At 53.3% G+C, this 24,222-nt stretch overlaps 1 protein-coding gene across 4 annotated transcripts; it reads left to right on the top strand.

Moving 5' to 3' along the window:
- On the top strand, window positions 1–23,633 carry FOSL2 (FOS like 2, AP-1 transcription factor subunit). Of its 4 annotated transcripts, none has more exons than XM_033124481.1 (4): window positions 1–201; window positions 13,409–13,660; window positions 18,383–18,490; window positions 20,981–23,633. In XM_033124481.1, the coding sequence occupies exons 2-4, from the start codon at window positions 13,424–13,426 to the stop codon at window positions 21,497–21,499; spliced, it is 864 nt and encodes a 287-aa protein (XP_032980372.1). In that variant the 5' UTR covers window positions 1–201; window positions 13,409–13,423; the 3' UTR covers window positions 21,500–23,633. The 4 variants fall into 4 exon arrangements, with proteins under 4 accessions (XP_032980372.1, XP_032980370.1, XP_032980373.1 ...); XM_033124479.1 differs by lacking the exon at window positions 1–201 and adding an exon at window positions 2,517–3,672 and having other exon boundaries at window positions 20,981–22,002; XM_033124482.1 differs by lacking the exon at window positions 1–201 and adding an exon at window positions 5,205–5,590.
- Window positions 23,634–24,222: the final 589 nt, after the last annotated feature.

The following is a 24,222-nucleotide window of genomic DNA, read 5'->3' as shown; positions in this document are numbered from 1 at the left end:
AGTTTGGCACACATAGCCTGGCCGAGGCACCAGCTGGACCAGCAGCGGTTCAGTCCCCACAGCACCGGAGCGCAGCTCTGTGTGTCTGGCTCTCCGAGGACTGAAAGGTGAGGGCAGGCTGCGGAAGACAGGCCTCCCCGCGGGCAGAGGGAACCAGCCAAATTCTGGAGCAGGGGAAGACCGGGATCAAAGCGCTCCGAGGTAGGCCCGGGCTCACCAAAGGGAGGCTAGCGACTTGCATCAGCACAGATTCCGTGATGCTCTGCAGACGTCTCGGGGCTGCTGGGCTTTACGGGAACCCACAAGAAAGGAAAGGGCCGGGGAACAGGCAGGGCGGGGGCGGGCGAGGGTGCGCTCTCCCGCCCGCGCGCTCCCAGCGGCGCCTGCCCGGGCTTGGGCGCGCCCGGGACGGCGGAGGGCGCGGAAGAAGCTCCCGCTCCCTTCCCCCTCCTCCTTTCCCCCGCGTTACTGGAAGGACTGTGTGGGAGAGACCCAGAAGCACCCGGATTTTCGAATGCAGGGTGGGGGAGGGCAGGGCAGCCGCTGCCGCTCAAAGGAAAACCAAAAGTGTGTCTTCGCGCCTCTTTGATACGCGGCAGCTCACGGAAAGGCCTTGGACGCCCCGGCTTCGCCTCCCTTTGCCCCCCACCCCCTAAAGACCTCTCTAGGCGGTCAGAGGTCCGTGTGGCGCGGGGAGGACGGAGAAGTGAATGAGAAAGTGTCACGATTTCTTCTGCGCTCCCTCCCACACCGTCCCCACCCCCAGTTTTCTGGGGTTTGCCGCTGCCGCTGGGAAAAGGACTGATTGGTTTTGCGTCAAAGGACTGCATTTACTCAGTCCTGCTGGGAGAGGCGCGTAAACACCCTTGCAGGCAGAACTCAGGGATGACAAAACACACACACACCCCTAAGCCCCCGCGGCTGGTGTGAACACCCGCCTGCCCCACACCCCTCGCCAGAGCCCGCGGAGTTGGGGACTGCCCCGCGGGCGGTGGCGGAGGTTCGAGGAGTCTGGCTAGCCTCGCCTCGCGCGTCCTTGGGGATGGAGCTCAGGACAGAATGTGTTTTATAACTGTAAACAATGACCCCGAGTATTGTTTGGGATTACCGTATCTTGGGGTCATTGGGGCGGCCAGATGCCGCCAGCCGTCCCGGAAACGCCAGCGCTTTATATAGAGTCCCGGGAAAGCATTGAGTTCCCGGCTCTATTTTTCTTTCCTAGCAACACCTCCACTTTACAGATAAGGAAACTGAGGACCGGAACTATGATGTGTTACAGCGTTTCAGTCTTGACGCGTCTTCCCTTTGGGTCCTCCAAGGACCCTGTGGGAGTACAGATGGCGCCACTTGAGATGGGTAAACCGAGACTAAGGCAGAGCCTGGACCAGAACCCAGGTTCCTTGACTCCTACCTAGTACAGTGCTCCTCCGGATCATCTCTGCAGAAGGGTGGAAGTTCCAGAGCTGACAAGGGCCTTACAAGGTCACCTGCCCAACCCCTTCATTTTATAGTAAGAAACTGAGACCCAGAGAGGTTAAGTGACTCGCCCAGTCTCACAGCTCGTAAATACAGCCTGGCGTTCGTACTCGAAGGCCTGTGGTCTTTATCCCGCACCTCGCCCCGCCCCAGGGCGGCGGGAAGACTTAGGAGTCCCGTCTACTTGCTCCTTGAACTTCACTCCAAAACAGCTGAAGACAACGTTGGGCCACACCCTCTCCCAGACCTCCCTCCTTCCCTGTTATTATTATTTTGCAATTCGCAACAGTCTGTTGTTTGCTTATAATACCCGATTGCTTCTAGTAGTGCGTCCTAATTGTCCCGCATAGAGGGCGGCCGGAATGTTGACTGGTTAAATTTTCGTTTTCCAGCTTTCCCCTAATAAATTAATCGTCGGGCCGGGGGAAAAAAAAAGATGGGGGTAAGCAGTGGGCAGCCAGCCACTGAGCGAAGAATAGGCAGGCCGGCCCCGCCCAGAGGCGCTGTGCCCCGCCAAAGCCAGGCCGCAGGGCGGCGCGGGTACCCTGCGTGCCCAGGGCGCCCGCTGCAACCCGCGGCGCCGCGGAGGGCGCCGACGACCACGGGTAGCCGCGCCCTCCCTGCGAGCCGCTCTGCGCGCCGGGCTCCCGGCCTGGCGGTGGCGCCGCACTGAACTGCCAGTCTCGCTCTTCAGGACTGTGATTATTTTCTGAAACCCGGCGCCGAGGCCCGCGCGGCCGCTCTCGGGGGCCCCGCCCCGCGCCCCTTTCCAGGGCTGTGTGTGTGTGTGTGGGGGGGTGGGGGTAGGGGGAGCCCGCGGCGCGCTCGGGAGCCTGCGAGGGAATCCCTCTCCCTCCACGTCACGCGAAAGCAAGGGAACCCGCACTCGCGTCCTCTAACGCAAATGACCATCTTTGGCAACGTGCGCCAATGGAACAGACCAAGGGCGCTGGGCCCAAGGGGTGAGCGGGGGCAGGACAGGGCTGCCGCGGCTCCCCCAAACCGCGCCTGCCGGCCGCTCCCACCCCAACCACAGCCTTCCTTCCTCGTGCGGGGTGTGCGGCTGGCGTCAGCGCGGCCAGGAGCCGGGGCAGGGAGGAGAGCGCCGCGCCCGCCTCCTCCCGCGCCGCCTCCTCCTCCTCCTCCTCCTCCTCCTCCTCGCCTCCCCGCGCGCTCCTCCCTGCAAGGTGGAGTCGGGTTGACGTGAGTGAATCCACATGGTACAGGGGCTGGAGAATAAAGAGTGTGGAGTTGAACTCGTGCCATTGTAGTGACTCATCTCGGGCAGAGCGCAGGGGCTCCGAGCGAACCAGCCAGCAAGCGAGCGGCGCTCGGCGGGGACAGAGAGGGAGAAAGAGAGGACCCGACGGGAGAGGCGGGCCCGTCCGAGAGCGGGCGCCGGGGAAGGGGTGCAGGTCCAGGCGCTGGAACCGCGACACGGGGAGCGGGGCCGCGTCCCTCTCAGCGCCGGTTCAGCTTGAACTCCACGGGCTGGGAGACGGACGCAGGCTGCCTTCTAGTCAAGTGTCCGAGTCGCTCCGAAACTCCGGAGGCGCGTCGGCCACAGGAAGTTTATTCTCAGTTCCTTTTCTAAAAGGAGGAAATAGAAGTTTCTCCAAGCGGGCAGCCTTTCTTTTCGCTTTTTTTTCTTTTCTTTTTTTGCTCCGCTTGAAATCGGAGACCCCAGACCTGGCAGGCGTGACTCTCCGGCCTCCCATTCTTTTTTAATTTCCAATTTTTGATTGGGCCGGCGGTCCTAGCCGAGCTCTGACTGCGCGCGGGGGCGGGAGAGCGCGCGCAGGGGAGGGACGGAGGGACGCGCCGACTTCTTAGTGGGAGGGACTGGGTGGACAACCGGTCCCGCGGCGCTCGTAGAGCAGGGAAGAAGTGCCGCGCGAGGCGCTCAGGGGGCACTGTTCCCGCGTATTGCCGCCTCCCGGTCCGCGCCGGCCGCCGTGGGAGAGAAGCCCGGGAGCAGAGACTGAAGCCCAGGCCCGGGCCGCAGGGAGCGAGCGCGCAGCAGCCGGTGCGCGGCCGCAGCGAGGGCGGGGGAAGAAAAACACCCTGTTTCCTCTCGGGCCCCCACCGCGGATCATGTACCAGGATTATCCCGGGAACTTTGACACCTCGTCCCGGGGCAGCAGCGGCTCTCCTGCGCACGCCGAGTCCTACTCCAGCGGCGGCGGCGGCCAGCAGGTAAGTGCGGGCCCCGGATGCACCTGGCGGCATGGACGGAACCCCCTCCCTCCTCTCGCCGCCACCGCCTCTTTGCTTTCTTTTCCCTTTCTTGGTTTGGTGAGAAATTTCCTACGGGCCACCATTGTAAGTTCTAGATTTTCTTATCCTGCCCACCCCTCCTCCCCCATCACCACCTTAAAACATACACACACACACTCACACACACACAAACGAGCGGGGAGTGGGCTTGAAAGACAACAAACCCTTTCCTTCACTACATCTTATCCAGACAAGCTCTTTGGACACCAAACCTGTTACCTTCTCTCCCAGGAATTACGCGCCCCTTTCCCTCTCTCGGTGCTGGACCAAAAAAAAAAAAAAAAATCTTTGTACCCACTGGCTTCTCCCAATATCCTGGGACTCTATTCCTGCGGGAAAGCCCTCTCCCTCTCTTTCCCCGTTCCCAGCAGCCAGTTAATTTCTGAGCGGTTAGGGACTCGAAAACACGGTTTGGCCTTTTCAAGTAATCCGGAGTGAAGGTGAGGGCTGCCCTGGGAATCAGGTGCGAAGGTCAAGAAGGAGGAGATCAGCCTTGATTGACTGGGTGGTGTCTGTGTGCCCTGGGCCCATCCATCTTCTGTTAGGGTGGGAGCAGGAGGCTGCAAGGCCACTAGAAGGGGTGCCTGGAGGGTCTGGGAGTACCAGGGCCAAGGAGACCTACTGGGAGAAGTGGAGGAAAGAGACCTCGCTTGGGCTCCTGGGTGGTTCTGGAAGCAGAAAAACAACTTGTTTCTAAAGCAGCCGGACTGGTTTGCACTGGAGGGATTGTGCATGCATCTGTGTGTCTATAAATACCAGAAAGGTCCTGGTGGAGTGGTGGTGCTGGTGGGGTGCCTGCCCTCCGCAGCAGCCCCCACCCCCACCCCCAGTCTTGTTAGGGAGCTGGCTTCATACACACAAAGCCACTAGCAGAAGCCCGCAGCGGTCAGGATCTGCGGGGTCTAGCTAACTTGGAGGCAGCAAAAGTTGCTCCGGTAAGGCGTTGGGTGGCCTTGGTCTCTAGAAACCAGCCAGCCTGCCAGAGGGGTTAGGGTGGGCTTCCAGGGAAGGATGGACCCTGCGGTAGAGTAAAATGGAAACAGTTCTCTTTGGGATCTGAATCACCTTGTGCCAGTGATTCCCCATACCTGGTGAGTCCCCCCAAATGACTCTGAATCTTCCCTCTATCTCCCCTGGTGTCCCCATAAGCACTCACGGGAGAGAGCCTAGTCTGAGCATGGAGGGTGCAGTCACTGCACTCTTAATAATGAGCACCAAGGTGATGAGTTTAAAATCTTCTCATAAAAACGTTCGATTTATTTGCCTTCCAGCCCCGTCGGTCGGGAGTTTGTGTTGAATCCATACATCCCTAGGCACGATGGGTTGGAGTCGTTTATACCCATTCTCTCCCTCTCTGATTCAACAAATCCTCCAACGTCCCTCTTCTCCCCAAATCAGGAAGGGATCTTTTGATTTCTTGTCTATTCTTTCGCTGCAGTTTCTGTGACCGTCACTGAAATATGACAGTCTTGCTGCCTGGCTTTGCTCAGACCCTGGGGCCTGGATGGGAAGTCAGACCGGACATCAGTGCCCCAATTGAATAATCTGTGTCACTAGGGCTTTGAGCCCAGGATGTGAGCGGAGGCAATTCCCTGTTTTGGAAGAAAATCAGACAGGAAACCATTGCTAGGAAGAAGGAAGAGAACTGAGTCCAGCGGAGTGTAATGGGGCCTCATCACCGAAGCCAAAAGCAGCTGTTGGCTAATTCCTAGCATGCTGTAACACATGAGGATTTTGCAATTAGCATTAACTAGTGCATGGGGTTCTCGAATATAAGCCTGCCCCTTTGGCCCGACAGCTTGAGCGAGGCGCCTTACAAACCGGAGGGATTGGCAAGGTAATACCACTTTAGATGAGTTTCTCAGCCTGTCCACTCTTCGGGGCAAGGCGGGAGGGTTTTTCCATCATCTCTCCACCTTTGAGCAAAGCTATTTTGTGGTCCTCAGGATTTACTTTTGTTACTTCACAAGTCTGTGCTATGACCCCACCCAGTCTTGGACTCAAGGTAACTTGATTACATACCAGATAAAACCTATAATCACTTTATTTCTCTCAGCTTCCTTTATGGGGAGACTTTCCTGGCAGTTAGTGATGGGCCTTCCTTCTTTATGGCATCTCTATGGACCAATCAGTGTCAGAGTCCTCTGGTTTTTCCTTGGGCAAGTGAATATTATTTTTTCCCAATCTCTTAATGGGGTTTAAGATTCCTGATGTTTGTGTTGTTTACTCAACCCAGAACTTTCCTCATCTCTTGATCTTGGTAAAGCTTGATCTTAACACATGGTCATAAGTTCCAGTGACTGGGGGGCGGGGCGGGGGGAATGGGCAGACAACTCTTTGTTAAAACCTCTGTTCTTGTATATGGCAGGAACTTGAAGCATGAGAAATATTTCCTGTTCCAGTTATAGTTTTAATCTCAAAAGTTGGTCATTGGTGATTTTTTTTGTCAGTAATCATTGCAGACACCTCCCCTCCTGGCCTTTTCTTTGTGTTGTTATTTTCTCTCTCTCCTGACTCTCCTAGGAAAACACCTCCCAGATATATGCCCTGCCTGGCTGCTCCACTATTACGGTTTCAGGGCCTGAGCATTACGCAATCCAGCCAGTTACACAAACACAGGTTATTTCATAACTTGTTTTCATCAGCTGGGCCCCCTTTAATGAAAAAGAAAACAAAACAAAAACAAGACCCAGAAGTTTTACAAGGCTGCCATTTGTCTGTTCCTCAGATAACTTGTGAAAATAAATCAAGGGGACAGTTCCTTTTTGGAGTTAAGGAATACCAGACTACTTCTCTTCTTTGGCAACCACCCTTTCTCAAGAGACAGACAGACAGACAGAGACACACACACACACACACACACACACACACACACACACACACACACAAACACACAATTTCCCGGAGTGAACTTTTGCCAACTGTACCAGGCTGGGACATTCCTCACATCAAAGAACTTTTACCAGAAATGACTATGATTCCCAAGTCAGCCTCAATCATACCTCTCTAGTGCCCCCTACAGGACATTCTGAGAAGAATCATCTGGGGAATGTATTTTTCCAGCCCCAGAGAGTGTTAACTTGGTGAGTTTTCAGAATTCTTAGGATTTTTTTCTTTTTACTTCTGGACAAATAAATGCCATACATTACCAGCAGTTAACTCGAAACTGCTTGATTTTGAGATGCAGTCTTTTAAAAATTTTTCTTTTGTTCTAAATAAAACCTGGTTGAAAAAGGAGTACTTCTTTTCTTTTCCTATTTTGATGTCTGTCTGTTCACTAGGATGCCAGCACAGTGTCTTCCAATTCCCAAAGCTTCCTTTCTTGACGTGTTTGTGTTAGGATATGGGGAATTGTTTTGGTGGGGGGTGGTCTTCAGAATTGGTGAGAAAGTGGGAGGTGTATATTAAGGGTCTGCTTTTTTTGTGTTTTGTTTTTTTTCTGCCTTGATCTCACAGATGTCGTAGATTAGGATCAAACAAAATGTTATCCGAGGAATTTGTCTGTTCCGCTGATTCTTGATGGTGGAAGTCAGCGTCACTTTTTCATCAAAGTGAACGGGGTGAAACAGCAGTCATGTATTGTCTGAATAGCAGTCGAATTTTCCTATCCAAATGGAGTGCATTTCCATTACTTTATTTCTGCCTGCCTTATTATTCAAGGTGAGTGTAAAGTTAGGAGCCTCATTTTTTTTCTTTTCTGTCTTAATAGAAACACCAGAACTTGTACGTCATACTTGTTCCTTGAGGAGACTAAATACTTATTTGAATTCTGTGGCTGTTAGTCAGATGCAGAAAGGTTTTACAACGCCTCTCTCTTGGAATTGCTTACAGCGAATTCTTTTGAAAATCCTCCCCGCTAACACATCTTTGTCCTTTGTGGGTGAATTTGAGATTTGGAAATGATCAAAAGATTTGACATATAAGGAACCACGCCTGACATACCCGGTCTGGGTGATCAGGCTGGGTCCAAAGCGGAGGGTGGCTCCGAGCCCCCTTGGTGTCAGTCTCAGGAGTCTGCCTGGGAGAGCAGTGACCGGGAAAGGCACACCAGAGCAGGCGTCTTTGCCGTCTAAACCTTAGGGTTTTATTCCTCTTAAACAGGAATAAAGATACTGGTTTTGAGAATTCAGGAAACAGACTTTCTGGCCTACTTGTTGAAAGAAAGAAAAAAATAGCATCATTACTTTGTGGACGTGTCTCATGCGTGTTGTATGTGGTATCTTTTGGTGGCCACGCCATTTCACAATGATGGCAGCTGTTCTGATTGAGGCAAATATATCTGTTCCAAACTCCACTTGGTAACTATTCCTCTTCAACTCACTGGGCTGGAGAGGGAAGATAGAAGAATTCTCATGCCCAGCACTGTTTCGATCTGTCATGTGGCCGTGGCTTGGCTGTGCTCCCCCTGCTGTGGTTGTAGGAGGGATGAGATGGCATGCCCTTCCCATGGAGTGCACATATGTCTGAGGATTGGTGGGGGTACGAAAGGGGTCCTCAGAATAGTGGAGAGAATTCCCCGGTCCTTTGGAGTGGGGTTTCTGGCCAAAAGCACCCTGGGAGGAAAGAAAATAGGACCTGAGTGAATAACTCCGTTATCAGCCACTTTCTTCTTTTCCTTGCTTTTTCTTTTCTTCCCTAATTTTCTTCACCCTGGCAGCTCGGTGAAAAAGAAGAGCGTGGTTGTTTCAAATGAACCTGGGTAAAAGAGGAAGTTGACAGGAGGCAGGTTAACTGATATACTAGTGTTAGTATACTGTAAAATTGGGGGAAATCATAAGTTATTAGCACCCATTTCCATTGTGACTAAGTGGTTTTCCTCAAGAGTGAAAGGTCAAAGTGATGTCCAATGCAAAATCTAGAATGCTTTGAAGAACATCCCGAGTTCAATAAAAAATACAGAACATTTGAGTCAAACTGGGCCTCACCCCGGGGGATTCTGGGGCGTGTGAGGGAGCATTTGCACTACCCTCTCCTCTTCCCTAATCCTTTTCCAGTGCTGGAACTCTAAAAAAACGGGGTTCATAAGAGAGAGAACCCAGTCCCTTTCCAAACATGCACAATCATACCTGCCTGCCTGTGGAGGCAGGTCACAGGTATTCGTGGGATTCATGGCTTGAGTGCTTGGTGGCTCAGTTGAGAAGCAATCTGGTAGAGAAATGTCTGGCCGAGGGAATGGGCCAAGAACACCAGCCATGACTCCATCTCAGATGCCGTTTATGCCCCCCTCAGGAGTCTGTGGTGAGCCTTGCCCCATCCTTCTCTGTAGGAAGCCCAAACCCTACTTCTAAGACCCTTCTGCAGAAGGTCATGGTTATAACTCATTTCTGAATCCAAGGCCCTTGTGTAGAGTTCAGAAAGGTCATTTTCCCAAATCAGCAACTGCTGGGCTGCAGGGACCTCTCTGATCTGATGAAGTTGGGTGGCTCTAGGGGCCCTGTGTTCTGAGCTGTCTCTTGTAGGCAGCGGGGGGACGACACGCATACTTACTGAGCAGCCCCATGGTCCCTGTAGACACAGGGTGCTGCAGGGTAAAGGAGGTTCTGATGCCCAAAGACCCACAGCAGGGCTTGTAAGGGTTCACACCTCAGCTTCAGAGTCTGGAGATTCAAGCTGACCAGTGATAGCCCACCCCCTTGACTCCTTGGGTTTGAGGAACACCTCAGGTCTGATTTTTTTGCTTTCTTGTTTTCTCTCTTTATTCTCTTCCACCTCCAACCTGAGCTTGGGAAATGAGAAGGATCCTCCAGGACAGAAGTCACCCGACTATGGCCTCAATATTTTTATAAATAAGGTTTAATGGAACCCAAGCCCGCCTCTTTGCATGTTCTCTGTGGCTGCTTTCACACTGCAATGGCAGGCTTGAGTAGTTGCCACCGAGACAGTGGCCCACAAAGCCTAAAATATATACTGTCTGGCCTTTTACCGCAAAAGTTTGCCAAACTCTGCTCTAAGAGGTCAGTGGGGGGCCAGTTTGTCCTTTTATACGCATTCGTGCCCACCCAGAAGTTGACAGGATGGCACATTTACAGCATTTAGAGGCTTTGCCAGGTTGGAACACCACATAGTCATCCAGCATCTTTGATCCTGTCCATAGAGAAGGAGCTTCCAAGGGGGCTGGAGGGCGCCAGGGGAGTCACGTGAGGTCCTGGGTTACCTCCTCTATCCACCCCCTCCCAGCACACACCTTTGCTGCAGCCAAACTGCGTCAATGCCAGCAACTGGGAAATCCTCTCTTAGTTTCTGTACAGTGCTAACCCGTTCATAGAGAACCATGATTTAGTCCCAGCATGACAGTTGACTGGTTCTTAGGTCTGTTGGCACAGAAGAATGCCAGGCTGACTTCTGTAACCACAAGCTCCTAGCCTCACCTGTTCTCTCCTACCCCAATGTTGCTTTCTGAATAATACCTGCCGAGGTGTGCCAAGACACATCTGACAGATCTCACTTAAACTTTTGTGTGTCTCATGAGAGGCTCCTTGTGGAGACAAAAGCCTTTATCAGAGCCCAGTCCCCTCCCCCTCCCATGGGACATTGTTTTCCTTGCATTTAGAGCCAGTGTGTTATCCAGATGGCTTTACCTCCCTCTGAAACAGGGAGGTACGTGCATTTAGAGGCAATCATTACCTACTGCCTTGCTTTTATTGCTGTCTTGTTTTGTCTAGACCAAGCCATTGCTGCAAGGAGTCTGGCTGGTGGCCGGGGAGCACATTCTGTAGACCTGCTATCACCGAGCGAGTAGGCTGGAGGGCCTTGAGAGGGGCCGAGAATCATCCACTCATTCCTAAGGGATCTTAGTCTCCAAGCTTTGCTTCAGGTTTTTGCTTGCTTCTCCTAGAAATGGGAGCCCTTTTGTTGGTTGGAATGAGGAGTGGATTTCTTGAGTGCTTTCCTGAAAGGAAAGCTGACAGTTTCCCCCACAGAGATGGAGGGTCACGTTAAACTGTCAAACCGTCGTGCCGGGTGCCTCGAGCATTCTTCAAACCCAGAACCTGACTTGGGGAGAGAAATGAAATAAAAATGTTGGGTGCTTCCGAGGAGTGGGAAGCTGGCAGTTGTCCCTGGAGCCACCCCATGCAGGTCGCACAGACTCTTACAATGATGATGCATAATGATGGTGGTGGTGACGGTGATGACAATGCCACCTTCCATTTGTTTGGAGCAGCATTTCTCAATCCTGGCTGCACATTAGAATCTCCTCAGGTGTTTTTGTTTTGTTTTTGTTTTTTTAAAATACCTTATCAGAACCCCACCCCAAACCAGTTATTTTGGAACTCTAATGGTGAGGCTGGCTCCAGCATTGGTGTTTTTAAAAAGCTCCTCAGACTATTCTAACGTGCAAGCAGGGTTGAGAGCCCCTGGTGTGCTTTTATAGCCTGTGATTACAAGTAGCTACTAATTTAATCCCCATGACGGTGCAGTGAGTTTGGTCTTAGTATTCCCCTTTACAGGCAAGGAACCTGAGTCCTCGGTCATTTGCCTCAAATCCAGGCTCCTGACTCCAAGCGCAGCGCTGACTCCCTGCCCACCCCATGTTCACACAGCCCCTCCGTACAGCCCCCCCAAGAGAAACATGGCTGTCTGGGCCTTAGTGCTTCTGCACATGTTCTCAGTACTCTATCTCCTCACAGCCGAGCCCAGTTGTCTGTGCTTTTTCCTCCTTGAAGATCACTTCCCAGTTGGATCCTTCCTTGTTCACTGTACCCTTCCCTCCTTCACACACACACCCACACACCCATATACAGTCAGCTGCTGATAAAAAAAGACCCACTTGTCTTTGCCTTTGGAGGCAACACAGTCTATTGCACTGGTAGCGTCACAGAATCCCACAATTCGTTGCACTGGGTAGCATTCCTCATGGAATCCCAGAATCCATTGTGCTGGGCCACTCTCTTCACTGCATGCCTTTGGCCTGGAGCCCCAGGGCAGCCCAGGAGGTGAGAGGGCCATATTCTACCATCCAGACCCGGGTCAGGCAGCTGTCAGGGGAGTGAGCAGGGAAGAGTCCTCAGGTCCAATGACGTACTCTAAGCTTCCCTTTGTTTATACAACAGAAACCTCGACGGCCGTCACCGGGCAAAGACAGTGGTAGTGGCAGCTGCCATTGCTGCTAATACTTGTAATCCTGGTTGGTGTGAAGGGGCCAGAATGGGGGTAGGGGGGTGGGGTGCTATAGCAACCATGGTAATGACAGCGAGATTTCATCTGGGGTCAAACAGACCTATGGGTCCTCCTGGGTGAGAGAAGTCTGTCGGGACCCTTGGCAGTGGTGACCTGATGCTCTGTCTGAGGGTAGTGGATACTTGCGCTTGGGGCTAGATGTCGGAGGCAGAAAGAAGCAATGCACAGGAGCTTGTGTAGCACCGCGTGTGAGAGCTCTCGGCTCTTAGTCTGGCTCACCTGGGTTTGAATCCTGACCCCACTGCTTATTTGCAATGTGACCTTGGATAAGTTAGGCTCGCTGAGCCTAACTTTCTGCCTCTAAAATGGAGGTAATGATATTTCTTACCTCAGCAGGAGAATGAGTGAGGTGATGTAGGCAAAACACTACTACAGTGCCTGTCATTCAGTAAATGCTCAGCACGTGTGACTTATTGTCGTCGTCATTTTACCCACCAGATTAGGAAAGGAAGGATTTATAGAACCGTTCTGTGGAAACAGGAGTCTTCTGAGGATGAGGGTTCTGATAGGGGAACTTTTCCCTGAAAATCTGAAAGTGGGAGGGTCCTTCCCTTCTCCATCCTTCTCTTAGTTTCTAGTAGCTGCCTTGAAGAAAGGTCAAGCCCAGCTGCTGAGGAGCACGTCCCCGTTTATATTCTTACAATATGTCATCATCTTATATTTTAAATAGAATGCTTCCTGTAGCGTGTTCCAGGGAGCTCTGCAGCGTGGTCTGCACATAAATTCAGAGACAAGGAGACAGTTCTGAGCTAGCAGCACCAAAGTTTCCCACAGACACATCTGTGAACACAGATAGATATGTAGATAGATAGAGACACAGCATGTCTGCCCCAAGCAAGATGGGGGTGGAGGGCAAGGACAGCAAGGGGAAGTTGCCACTTTTCAGTCTTTGGTTGGAGAACACCTTTTCATGGCCCGGCTGTCACCCTGGTGGGGGCATAGTCCTATCCTGTACCTCTTTGGAAAATAACAAAAGCAGGCACAGTAAGTTTCCTGGTGATCTTTGTTGCTGCAAAGCTGTTGGTGTGCAAATTTCCTCCAGGGCTCCTGAACCAGTACCTCGGGGAATGATTGGCAGGTGACCAGAGGCTTGGGAGGCAGGCGGGAAGCCTGCCCTCCTGTAGATTTGGACCTAGCTAGCCCTGGAGGGATGCAGACAGGCCCGGCTGAGTGTGAGTGGCGAGGGAGCGCATCTGTCCTGGAAGGCATCTGGAATAGGACCAGATTCTCACTGAGCCCTACGGGTGGATTTCCCAGGACCTCATTCAGGGATTCAACCTGACATGGGGCCTCTGGAATAGTTAAGATTCTCCTGATTCCTGGATGTGCAGGACTTGTCCAGGGAAGCCCACCCAGTGCCCTGACCTTGGTCCCCCGAGTATTGATCCTGCTTTCTGATGGATTTTACCTCCTGGCTCTGCTTGTACTATTCTTCTCAGTAATTATTGGCTCAATCCTATTTTTCTCCTCATTTCAGAAATTCCGGGTAGATATGCCTGGCTCAGGCAGCGCCTTCATCCCCACCATCAACGCCATCACGACCAGCCAGGACCTGCAGTGGATGGTGCAGCCCACGGTGATCACCTCCATGTCCAACCCGTACCCCCGCTCACACCCCTACAGCCCGCTGCCGGGCCTGGCCTCTGTCCCTGGGCACATGGCCCTCCCGAGACCGGGCGTGATCAAGACCATTGGCACCACCGTGGGTCGCAGAAGGAGAGACGAGCAGGTACAGCTCAGATCAGCATAAAAGAGCCACATCGGTGGCTTTCAGGGCTTCGTAACACAGTGTGTTTTTCTGGGAACACTGGGAAGAAGAGGGAGCTGGGGACCAGGAGCACATGGCCCTCCTCATTGGAGGCGGAGCTGGAGACCCAAGGGTCAGGCCTGGCTCTGTCATCTTATCCATGTCCCTTAGAATCTCTGAGTCTCAGTTTCCTCAGCTGTAAAATGGGGATTATGGTACCTGCCAGCCCAGACTCGTTGCCACTCAAATGCGATCATGTGTGGGAAAGCATATTACGAGAGGTGAGGTGTCAGCAAATGGGAAGGACTGTTAGGACCTGCCTACAGCAGTGTCCTTGGCAGAGGGGCCATGGGACGAGCAGCCAACGAGCCCTGGCCAGCAGCTTTTGGGGATTAGCCCGTAACTGTCTCCTGGTATCTGGTGCAGACAGACCCCTAAAGGGTCACACTCTAGGCCAGTACTGCCTGCAGCGCTTTACATTCCTCCTTGGTGTCCCAGGCCTCCTACTCAAGTGCATGTTCCAGAAATGCAGTGACTCTGGGGTCCTGGGAGCCTGCTCAGCTGCTTTAGCTGACCAGGGGTGAGGGTGGGAGGTCGACATCAGCCTATTGTTCCTCAAGGGGATCAGCTTTGAGAAGGAGTCAGCCTGGCTGGAAGGGACACCAGAAAGTGGTGGTGCCTCCGCTCTCTAGGCGGCACCCAGCCAACACTCAAAAGGCCCATTTTCTGCATCAACAGTGCGCCAGAGCAACGATGGGCCCCCTGATTGTAGGAAGAGACATTGAAATCATGCATAATTCTAGAAAGGAGGGAATGAGCCGTCAAAGTGCCCCATCTGTCCCCCTTCACAAATGACAGAATTAAAGCCCAGACACACCTGCCCGGGGGCCACTCAACAAGTGAGTGGGGAAGTCTGGACTAGAACCCAGCTCCCTGGACTCCCTGGACATTGCTCTTCCTACAGCGCCATGCTACCATGAGTCTAGGAAAGGGAAAATACTTTAGCCGTGGAATCCCCTTTTCAAATGAAACGTTAACCTAGAGAACTCCAGTTTCACACCGGAACCTCTCTCCATTTTATCCACTGTCCCACCTCCACTCTGGGATGGCCAGCTTGACAGTATTCTAATACAAGGACCTTTAAACATGGCTCCACCCTAATGGATAATCATGGATCCAGTGCCACTAGTTCCCAGGATATTTAGAATTATAAGGATCCTCTCCAAGGAACTGGAAGCTTTCGCAGGGGCCCTGTTCCTCTGAAGACAAAGCTGGGCCTTGTAGCCACTGCACGTTGATTTGTTCTGTTAACATCAGGACCCATGCAGGGTGGCGTGGGGAGGTGTGTGCAGTAGACGCTGTAACAGATACAGCTCACGGTTGCTGTTGGGCAAGTGGCCAATATCCCCTCACTGTTGCTTTCCATAATTGCAGTTGTAAATACTGCAGTAGTAGTGATCTTAATGTCCTTTATAAATATGCCTCCTTCAGGGAGCCCACGGTGCCAAGCTTTACAGTCACTGGTGAGCTGGATTCTTCCTGTATGTGACTCCTGAGGGACAGCCAGGCTTGTGAGAGCGAGTTTTTTTTGGCTAGCAGGAGAACAAAGAAAGATGTGCTGCACACTCTTCATTCTTTTCTGGGCCTAGCTCACACCAAATTTAGATGTTTATATCTGGAAGATACTTTGGAGACCAGCTCTTCTAATTTTCCCTGTGCACCCATTTTAAAGATGAGGAAACTCAGGCTCAGAAAGGAGAAGGGTCCCTGGCCAGGGTCACACGGTGAGTTAGTAACAGAGCCAGGACTGGAATCCACCTCCTTTGACCTTCAGTCTCGTGGTTTTCCCACCGCACACCTAGGCATGCCCTGAGACAATCTGTCTGGAAAATTTCCTTCCTTTATTTGAGAGGGAAGGAGAAAGGAGCATTTTATTTCACCACATTGTCCATTGGGAGTTCAGACAATCTAGCAGCTAGGAGGAAGCCTGGGCAGTACCATCCTAGGACTTTGGTTCTTTGGTTCCTAGCCCCAGGGTCTTTTCCCTGAAGCTTACTTCCGCCTTCCTGACCTTGCCCCCCCATCCCTCACAGGGGAGGGGCCTGTTACCAGGAGCCAGCCTGTTGCCTCATTGCTTACCTCCCAAGCCTGCCCCAAGGCTCCCTCTGAGGCCAGTGGCAATGACTGAGAAGGCAGGGAGGGGAGGGTGTGTGTGGCTTGTGGGTGGGTACATGCTGCTGACACACTCAAGCTGTAACTGTGTTGATGTCACCGCCCCTGAACACTTCCTATACTGACAGCTCCCACAAGGTGCCCCACACCTCACCAGATAGGGAAGAGACTTCTAGGCCAATCGAGAGGCCAGAAGTTGTCCAGAAGCAGCCAAGGGGGAAGGGAGGCCAAAGTGGACCAGTCAGTGGCGGGGAGGGGGCTACCTGGGCCTCAAGGGGAGCCCTGAACTCTGGGCCGTGGGGCCATCAGGCTCGTGGTAACTCTGCTGGGCTCAGGGTGAGACAGGTTGAGGAGCAGCAAGTATTCAGGGCCTCAGCCAAGTGGCCTCAACCAGGCAGCCGGCCCCTGCACAGAGCAGGGCGTTGGAGTCTGTGGACTCGGGTCTCCATCCACTTGGACTCTTTCAGGACTCAGAAAAAGTACCAGAGACCTCTGAATTGCGTCTTTCTGGCACTTTCTCCTTTAGAGAGAACTGTCACACTGCGTCTCATCGGATTGTCACACTTCGTGGAAGGCAGGGCTGGTCCTGTTATTCCATTTTACAAATGGAAAACCTGAGGCTCACAAGGTTCAGAGCTTTATCCCGGGCCACACAGAAATGCCGTTATCTGTCCTTTGCACCTCTCAGAGGAGAGTGTGGAGCCTCTGGCTCTGTTGGGGAGACAGAGGATTTCAGAGGCTGGGATTGGGGCTGGGACTTTGAAAGGGGCTTGAGGACTCAGGGATGTGACCAGCTACACTGCTTGGTGCGTTCCACCTGGAGACCACTGCAAGCCGGAAGGGACTCAGTGAGGGAGGAGCCAGAGAGAGAGGGAAGCTGGGCCTGGCTCCTTCATTCCAGTGAGGTGGGAGCCACCGAGGATGTGACAGAGCATGGTCAGGATGTCTTGGGAGTGAAGGTGGTCCCTAAGGCAGACAGAGATAGGTGTGAGCACAGCCCAGCGGAAGCCCCGGGAGACAGGGACCTGAGGTATCAGGAGGCCCTGGAGGTCTCTCCAGCCTGCCAGGCTTCCTGCCTCTCTATGAGCCCCATGCCTTGGCAGCTAGGGGAGCATTTGAAAGGCGGGAAGGCTTGATGAGCTTCTCTGTGCTTAAAAGGCCTCGGAGAGACTTCATGTCTGAGCAGTTGACAGGCACATTTTCATATCAGTATTTGGAGGATTTAGATATAGGACTCTAGCACCATGGGGCCATAGCGTCACCTCAGTGTAGACAGGGATGGGTTTGTCCTGTCTGATGCTGTGCCCTGCTCTGCTGTTCAGGACATCACAGCCATAGACCTGCAGGGCTGCCGGCAGCGTCCTGGGGACTCAGGCCTGGGCTCTCACCCTCAGGGTGGCTGGAGCATCCCTCAGTGGGGCAGCTTCTCTCATTGCCTCCACAAGTGGCTTTGGCTTTTTCCCCAAGTGTTCCTAGAGAGTGGGACCCAGGTCTGCTTCCCCTCAGAATCTTCTGTGCCCCCAGTCCTGCTCTTGGCACCTAGTAGATATGCCGACTGTCTGATAACTGAATGGGATGGTCTTTCCTTTTGAATTTGTTTCTGCCTTGGCTCACAGCCATCTCTTCGTGTCACCTCTGCCTGCAAGGTCATAGGCCTGGGTCACAGCCCTGGGCCTCAGCCCTGGAAGGGCTGTGTGTAAACAGTCCTGCTTAGTGGCATGAGCCCCAGTCCCCTAACTGGATTCTCTGGAAGGACCTAGACTGTGAGCTCTGCAGAGGGATTTTCGTTCATTGGGTTCTCCGATAAACCTCGAACCCCCCAAACTGTGCCTGGCACATAGCAGGTGCTTATTTGTTGAATGAGTGGACATGGCGGGCAGCAGGATTTAATGTGCCTCAGGGCTCCTTTCCCCTTTGCCCATCCTGTCCAGGCTAGCACTGTGCCAGGCACACTGCTGGGTTCTCAGGGTTGAACTGTGAGCACCTGGCACTCCAGGGCCAGCAGAGGAAAACAGAAGTGGGGTGGCATCCGTGAACCTCTCTTTGGCAACAGGACATTCTCCCCTGGGTGGTTCTTACTCTGGGCCCAGCTACTTAACCAAATGGGGATAATGAGGCTTGCAGAGCAGGCAGAGTGCTAGAGAGGAATAATTAGCCAGGGTTTGGAAGAAGCTGCTTAAGTGGGTAGGGCCAGGCCTAGCTAGCATGAGGGGATGTGGGGAAGCAGTCCAGCTCCTCCTCCCTGGCCTTGGCTCTGAATCAGGGCTGACGTGACAAATGCTGCTGTCCTCATGCCTGGGCTGGTTTGTCCCTGACCCACTGCTGTCCTGTTCTCCAAACATGGGGCATCATGTTTGGGGACCCTCTGAGTCCGGCCACATGACTCTGGCCTTCCTCCCTCCCTTTCCCAGTCCCAGAAGGGCTTCCTGCCCTACGTAAAATGCAGTTAAAGAAAAAAAAAAAAAAAACCTCCCAAAAAGCTGGTGAACCATTTACCTGACCCTAATTATTTTCCTCTACCTTGGCTTCTAGCTGTCCCCTGAAGAGGAGGAGAAGCGTCGAATCCGGAGGGAGAGGAACAAGCTGGCAGCAGCCAAGTGCCGGAACCGACGCCGGGAGCTGACGGAGAAGCTGCAGGCGGTGAGGAGCTCTGCGTGGGGTGGGGGCACCTCTGGGTGGGCCCCAGCATGAGCCCCTGGGCTCCTGGCCCTCCCCCCCTCCTTGCCCACTAGTGGCCTACAGATGAGTCAGTGGACACAGACATTCCTTCATTGAGCACATGGCTTACCATTGTTCTGATTCAAGAAAAGAGAAAGATGGACGGAGGGAGCTGGCCTTTGGCACCAGCCTGGGCGCAGAGAGAGAGCTAGACATCCTCACTGGGCTTAGCACCCTTTCTCATTCAGCGCCTGAGTGTTCCCTGCTCTCGGACCGGCTGGGGCTCCTGGGTAAGGGATGCCAGAGGGTGTGGGCATTGCTAGGCCCCAGGAGCCACGGCAGGCCCAGACCTGCCCCCTCCAGGGCTGCTTCCCAAGGTGCCAGCCGCCCCTAGGCCTGTGCCGGCAGGAGTGGCTCAGCCTACCTTACGGGATCTAGTTTGGACAGGGGACCGGCCATGTGGGCTTCTTCATCTCTGTAGGGGTCTTGATACTTTCTGGTTCTCATGGAGATGGCTCACATGCTGCCTTGTACTATCTTGAGGTTTTCTCATATCCTTCATGGGCAGGAGGGTTTCCCGCCCCTGCTATGAGCCTGAAGCTGTGACCTTGGTACCTCATTCTGCCCTTGTGAGTCACTCTCCCCTGCTGCCTAATTGCCCACACCTGGGGGCCCGTGGCCCTGCCCTTCCCTCTCGAAAGCTTGAGCTGACCGACGTCACGTAACTCCCTCCAGAGCCTCGCCCTACAGCACGGGCTGTATGCCGTGTGGAGGAAGCCCACAGCCAGGACTGACTCTCCTCTGTGGAATGTCTTCAGAGGGAGAGGAGGAGGGCTGGCATGGGCTTTACCGTGAGCAGCCCGGAGGGGCCTCGGAAATCGCAAGTTCCCTGCACATCCCATCACTTTATTTAATCCTCCCAGGTACCATTCACCGGTTTCAGCTTCCCTTTGTCCATCCTGCAGCCCTTGCTCTTGGGTACGGAATGTGTACTGCGTGAATTCCGTGGTGGCTGTACTAATGTCCCGTGGAAGCGTTAGTTAAAGTCAGGGAGGATGAGTGGGAGTTCTCTGTTGCCAGGTGAGGGGGATCCATTAGTGATTAACACTCCATGGGGAGACTCACCCAGGAGAGCCCTCCTCCCCACCAGCCTTGCAAGGATCCGGGCCCTCTGGGTCTACCCTGGACGCTGCTTCCCAGCAGCCCCAGAATAGCTCCACCCACCGAGGCCCCTCTGCTTTCCTCTCCTCCCTCCCCCAGAAGCCTCACACCCTACTCCCCCGCTCCCTACCCCTGGCCCAGCCACCCAGGCCCCCGAGCCACATCCTCCACAGGAAACCTCTCGTAAGCTCATGACGTTCGTCAGACCCTTGAGACAGATGGAAACTTTTTTTTACTCCGGAATATGCTGTACTCCGTTTAGTGAAGCTCTGGCCTTGTACCATCTCGTTCTTGAAGAGGAACCTGTGTTAGGGGAAAAGTGGGGAGGAGGCTGGTGACACACACCTTCTCGTCTTCCACAACTACCCCTTCCACGTGCATTTGCTGCTTCTCTGGCTTTGTGTAAAAGGAGGGCTGAGGTCCTTGCTGTGGGACCCTGCTGTCATCTTCACATGCCCCTTCAGGCTGCCATGACCCTCATCTGTTAAGCACAGGGGCTGAACTGAATGTTCTCCAGGGTTCTGTGAGTCCTGAAACAGATATTAGAGTGAAAAAGTGAAGCGGAGGTGTGATAATTTGATGATCCTACCAGGATTGATTGAACAAGCCAGGCACTGTCCTAGGCTGTGTGTCCAAACAGTCTCCACTGTCACATAACTTGGAGTTTAGTGTGTATGCAGCCCCAAGCAGGCAGGACAGGGTTGAGGAAGTATGAGGAGGAGAGAGGCGTGTTGCTGTATGCTGTGCTCCCTTTCCTCTCCATATCTCTCAATTACCCCTTTCAGGGGTCCTCAGGGGGCGGTCCTGCCACCAAGGCAGTAGAATGTAGCAGCATATGGACTCTGGAGTCAGATACATTGAAGTGGAGTCAAATCTGGGCTACCCTACCTGCTGGCTCTGTGACTTTCTGCAAATTACTACACTTTCCTGCACCTCAGTGTCCTAATCTGCTAAATGGGTTGATGATAATACCTGCTTCAAAAAACTACTAGAGGATTGAATGAGATAATGCCTCTGAAATGCTTAACACAGTGCCTGGCCTAGTCACAGCAACTACAGTTGTTATTTCGTCCCTCCTCCAAGCTGACTTGCCTCCTTTATCAGTCTGGAGTGCTCGAAATAGACTTTTGAGCCTCCAGGTGACTCAGAGCCAGTGGGGCTGCAGCCAGGTATGTGAGCTGGCTGCTTTCACGGTCGGTCCTCTGAGGACATTGCTGATTTTCCCTTTCTCCCCTGGATTTCAACCCCATCCCTGCACCCCACACTCCCTGGCAGGCTGCTGTCCCTTACATGGCTGTCTCTCTCCTGTAGGAGACGGAGGAACTGGAGGAGGAGAAGTCTGGCCTGCAGAAAGAGATCGCCGAGCTGCAGAAGGAGAAGGAAAAGCTGGAGTTCATGTTGGTGGCCCACGGGCCTGTGTGTAAGATCAGCCCTGAGGAGCGCCGGTCGCCCCCCGCTTCGGGGCTGCAGCCCCTGCGCAGTGGGGTTGGTGGCGTGGGTGCCGTGGTGGTGAAACAGGAGCCCCTGGAAGAGGACAGCCCTTCGTCCTCGACAGCGGGGCTGGACAAGGCCCAGCGCTCTGTCATCAAGCCCATCAGCATTGCGGGGGGCTTCTACGGGGAGGAGCCCCTGCACACCCCCATCGTGGTCACCTCCACGCCTGCCATCACTCCGGGCACCTCGAACCTCGTCTTCACCTACCCCAGCGTCCTGGAACAGGAATCGCCCGCGTCTCCCTCCGAGTCCTGCTCCAAGGCTCACCGCAGAAGCAGTAGCAGTGGGGACCAGTCATCAGACTCCTTGAACTCCCCCACTCTGCTGGCTCTGTAACCCAGCTCCCGGGGGGTCCTCGTCACTGCCTCCTTCCCAGGGACCAGTACCTTTAAGTGCTCCAGGGCTGTGAGGGCAAGAGGGGGACCCTGCCAGAGAGCTCCCTGGCTCTGGGGGGACCTAGGTGGGATTTGGCAATGAGGCACTAGAGAACTTGGATGGTCTCTTGGAAGTCATGGGACCTCCTCCCTTGTTTATCTTGCGAAGCAAATCCTGTTTCTTGAAAAGCCTTGGAGAACTTGGTTCCGTGGACTCGGGCATCTCTGGCTTCTGAAGAGCCTGAAGCTGGTGTGGACCATTCCTGTCCCTTTGTTATGAAATGTCTCTGGCGTGATGGTGTCCTCCTCCACCCCACCAAGCATGCTCAGTGCCTGTTGGTTTCACCTTCCCTCTATTTGCCTCTTCCTGCCCCCAGTGTCAATTTCACTTCCTCTTGGTTTTTATCAAATTTGCCATGACATTTCATCTGGGTGGTCTGAATATTAAAGCTCTTCATTTCTGGAGATCGGGCAGCAGGTGGCTCTTCTGCCGGGGCTGACTTGTCCAGACGGAGACAGTCAATGTGCAATACAGAACTTCCCCTCCCGACACGCCCCGGTGCACTGCCATCTCCAGAACCACCAGCAGAGCTCCCTGAGCTCTCCAGGAGATGCCACCGTCACTGGGAGGCTCAGAGGACCCTTCCTCCCCATCCTTGGAGACGGCTCTTGGAGGAGCAGCTTGGCCAGAAGAAAGGGTATGAGTGAGACAGCCGGGGCACAGGTTGGGTTTGCCAAACGCCTAATTACCAGACCAGGAATAGTGCCAACAAGCCACATGGTGTCCCAGCTGGCTTCCCTTCACCTGGTGTCTGGAACAGGACGTCTCCTCTAATTACTGCCTCGCCATTCTGCCCCTGGACCCTTCTCTCCAGACCAGGGAGGCGCCCCTCCCTAGGAACCACACATCACTCCACAGTCCCTGCTGCCTCCAGCCTCCCCCACCCTGGCTCTCAGGGTGACGCCACCCACAGAGATTTAATGAGCGTGGGCCTGGACCCTCCCCAGATTGCTGCCAGGTGGCCCCTCCCCAAGCCTCAAAGCCACCTTTGCTGTGGATGGAAAGGCAGGGGAGGGAAGAGGGAGGCGATTGGAGTGGGATTCGCCTCACACCAGCCCTGGCACCCGCCTTGCCCTGTCCTGGCTGCTCACCTCTTTGAAGTGCCCCTTGTCACGGGATGGATCAAGTGCTTTCTCTTTATACTGTTCCAGCCCCTCACGTCCCTGTGCTCCTCAGGTCCAACAGCTGGCCCAGAGTTGTTGCTGTGGTTTGTGACTTACTCTCCATTCCTGGGGGCTGCTGAAATGGGAGATAAGATGTGTGGCTGACCCCTGCCCGTAGGTGGGGGTGGGTAAGGGGGTCCTCCTGGTCCCACAAGAGCATAGCTCAGCGGGGTCCCTGCCTCCCACCCCTCTGAGCCTTTTTCTCCCCAGGACATAGCTCCCTGATCTTCCAGAATTAGCTTCTGCTGGGCTCGTGCTCTGAGGGAGACTCTGCTGTTGTGATTCAGCTGTAGAGATTATTGTATGATAATTTAAAACTATATAGCTGTTATTTAAATTAAACCCAGCGGGGGTTAACTTTCAGTCAGACGTGGGAGAGAGCAGTCGCACTTAAAGCTCGCGTGTTCCTTTCACACACCTGGTCTTCTGTGCTGGTCATTATTTAATGCCCGTTACCTGCTTACCATGCACTGTTCACACAGAACGAAATGGCTTATGCTTAAAATACATAGCCCACTACGACTGGAAGTGACGTGTGGAAGGATGGGCCACGTAGAGAGAGGAGATTAAAAGAAAAAAGATTTTGTCCAAAAATACTTTTAAAATGTTATTTCCTACGTTTCTTGGCTGTGATGCTGCCCTCACGGTTTTCTGTGGTTCTGGCAGAGGCATGTCTAATAAGAGTGGGCAGCTGGATTTCTGGCTTCAGATTAATCAGAGAAGCAGAAGTCAGCCAGCAGGAGATGGGCAAAGAAAACAGGTGCACTCAGCTCTGGAACGCTTAATCATCTCAAGTGGTATCCTGTTGCCCTGAAAATAAGACCTAGCCGGACCATCAGCTCCAATGCGTCTTTTGGAGCAAAAATTAATGTAAGACCTGGTCTTATGTTAGATAAGACCCAGTCTTATATTACAGTAAAATAAGACCGGGTCTTATATTAATTTTTGCTCCAAAAGATGCATTAGAGCTGATGGTCTGGCTAGGTCTTATTTTCGGGGAAACACGGTATTTGTGGCCACGTGGGGGCTATTTGCTTCTTTGTGCATATATATATGAATGTATGTGTGTGTGTGGTGTGTGTGTGTATGTATGTATGTGTGTGTGTGTGTATATACACACACACACACACACACATATATATCTATGTAATTTCTTAAATGAAGCTGCTTTCTGGTGTTTAATTTCTAAAAGTCGCTTTATGCCCCAGTTTGCACAGCACTGATCCCAAGGCAGGTCACAATCTGTGACTTGGGGCCAGGCTGGATGTTTCTGAGACAGTTTGGCTTTAGTTCAGGTTTCAAGCTGTGTTGGCTTTGGGACCAGCAGAAGGCAAAACCCAGCCACCCCTTAGGACTTTAGAGGCTTCCAGATTCGTTCCCAGTCAGGACCTCTGGCTTTGTTCTAGGAGGTGATTTGGAGGTTGGGGAAGGCTGACTATTACACCTAAATCATGAGCATAT

This window comes from Rhinolophus ferrumequinum, chromosome 13, assembly GCF_004115265.2.
Source record: "Rhinolophus ferrumequinum isolate MPI-CBG mRhiFer1 chromosome 13, mRhiFer1_v1.p, whole genome shotgun sequence".
In the NCBI taxonomy this organism is placed as follows: Eukaryota; Metazoa; Chordata; class Mammalia; order Chiroptera; family Rhinolophidae; genus Rhinolophus; species Rhinolophus ferrumequinum.
The sequence above is the reverse complement of the archived record's forward strand: the minus strand, read 5'-3'. Positions and strand labels throughout refer to the sequence as shown.

What these genes read in the sequence shown, in the direction of transcription:
- FOSL2 (XM_033124479.1), top strand. Translation starts at nt 3,571, where the DNA reads ATGTACCAGGATTATCCCGGGAACTTTGACACCTCGTCCCGGGGCAGC. An exon ending in GCAGAAGGAGAGACGAGCAG is followed by an intron (nt 13,661 to 18,382) that starts GTACAGCTCAGA and finishes CTTGGCTTCTAG; the next exon opens with CTGTCCCCTGAAGAGGAGGA. An exon ending in TGACGGAGAAGCTGCAGGCG is followed by an intron (nt 18,491 to 20,980) that starts GTGAGGAGCTCT and finishes TCTCTCCTGTAG; the next exon opens with GAGACGGAGGAACTGGAGGA.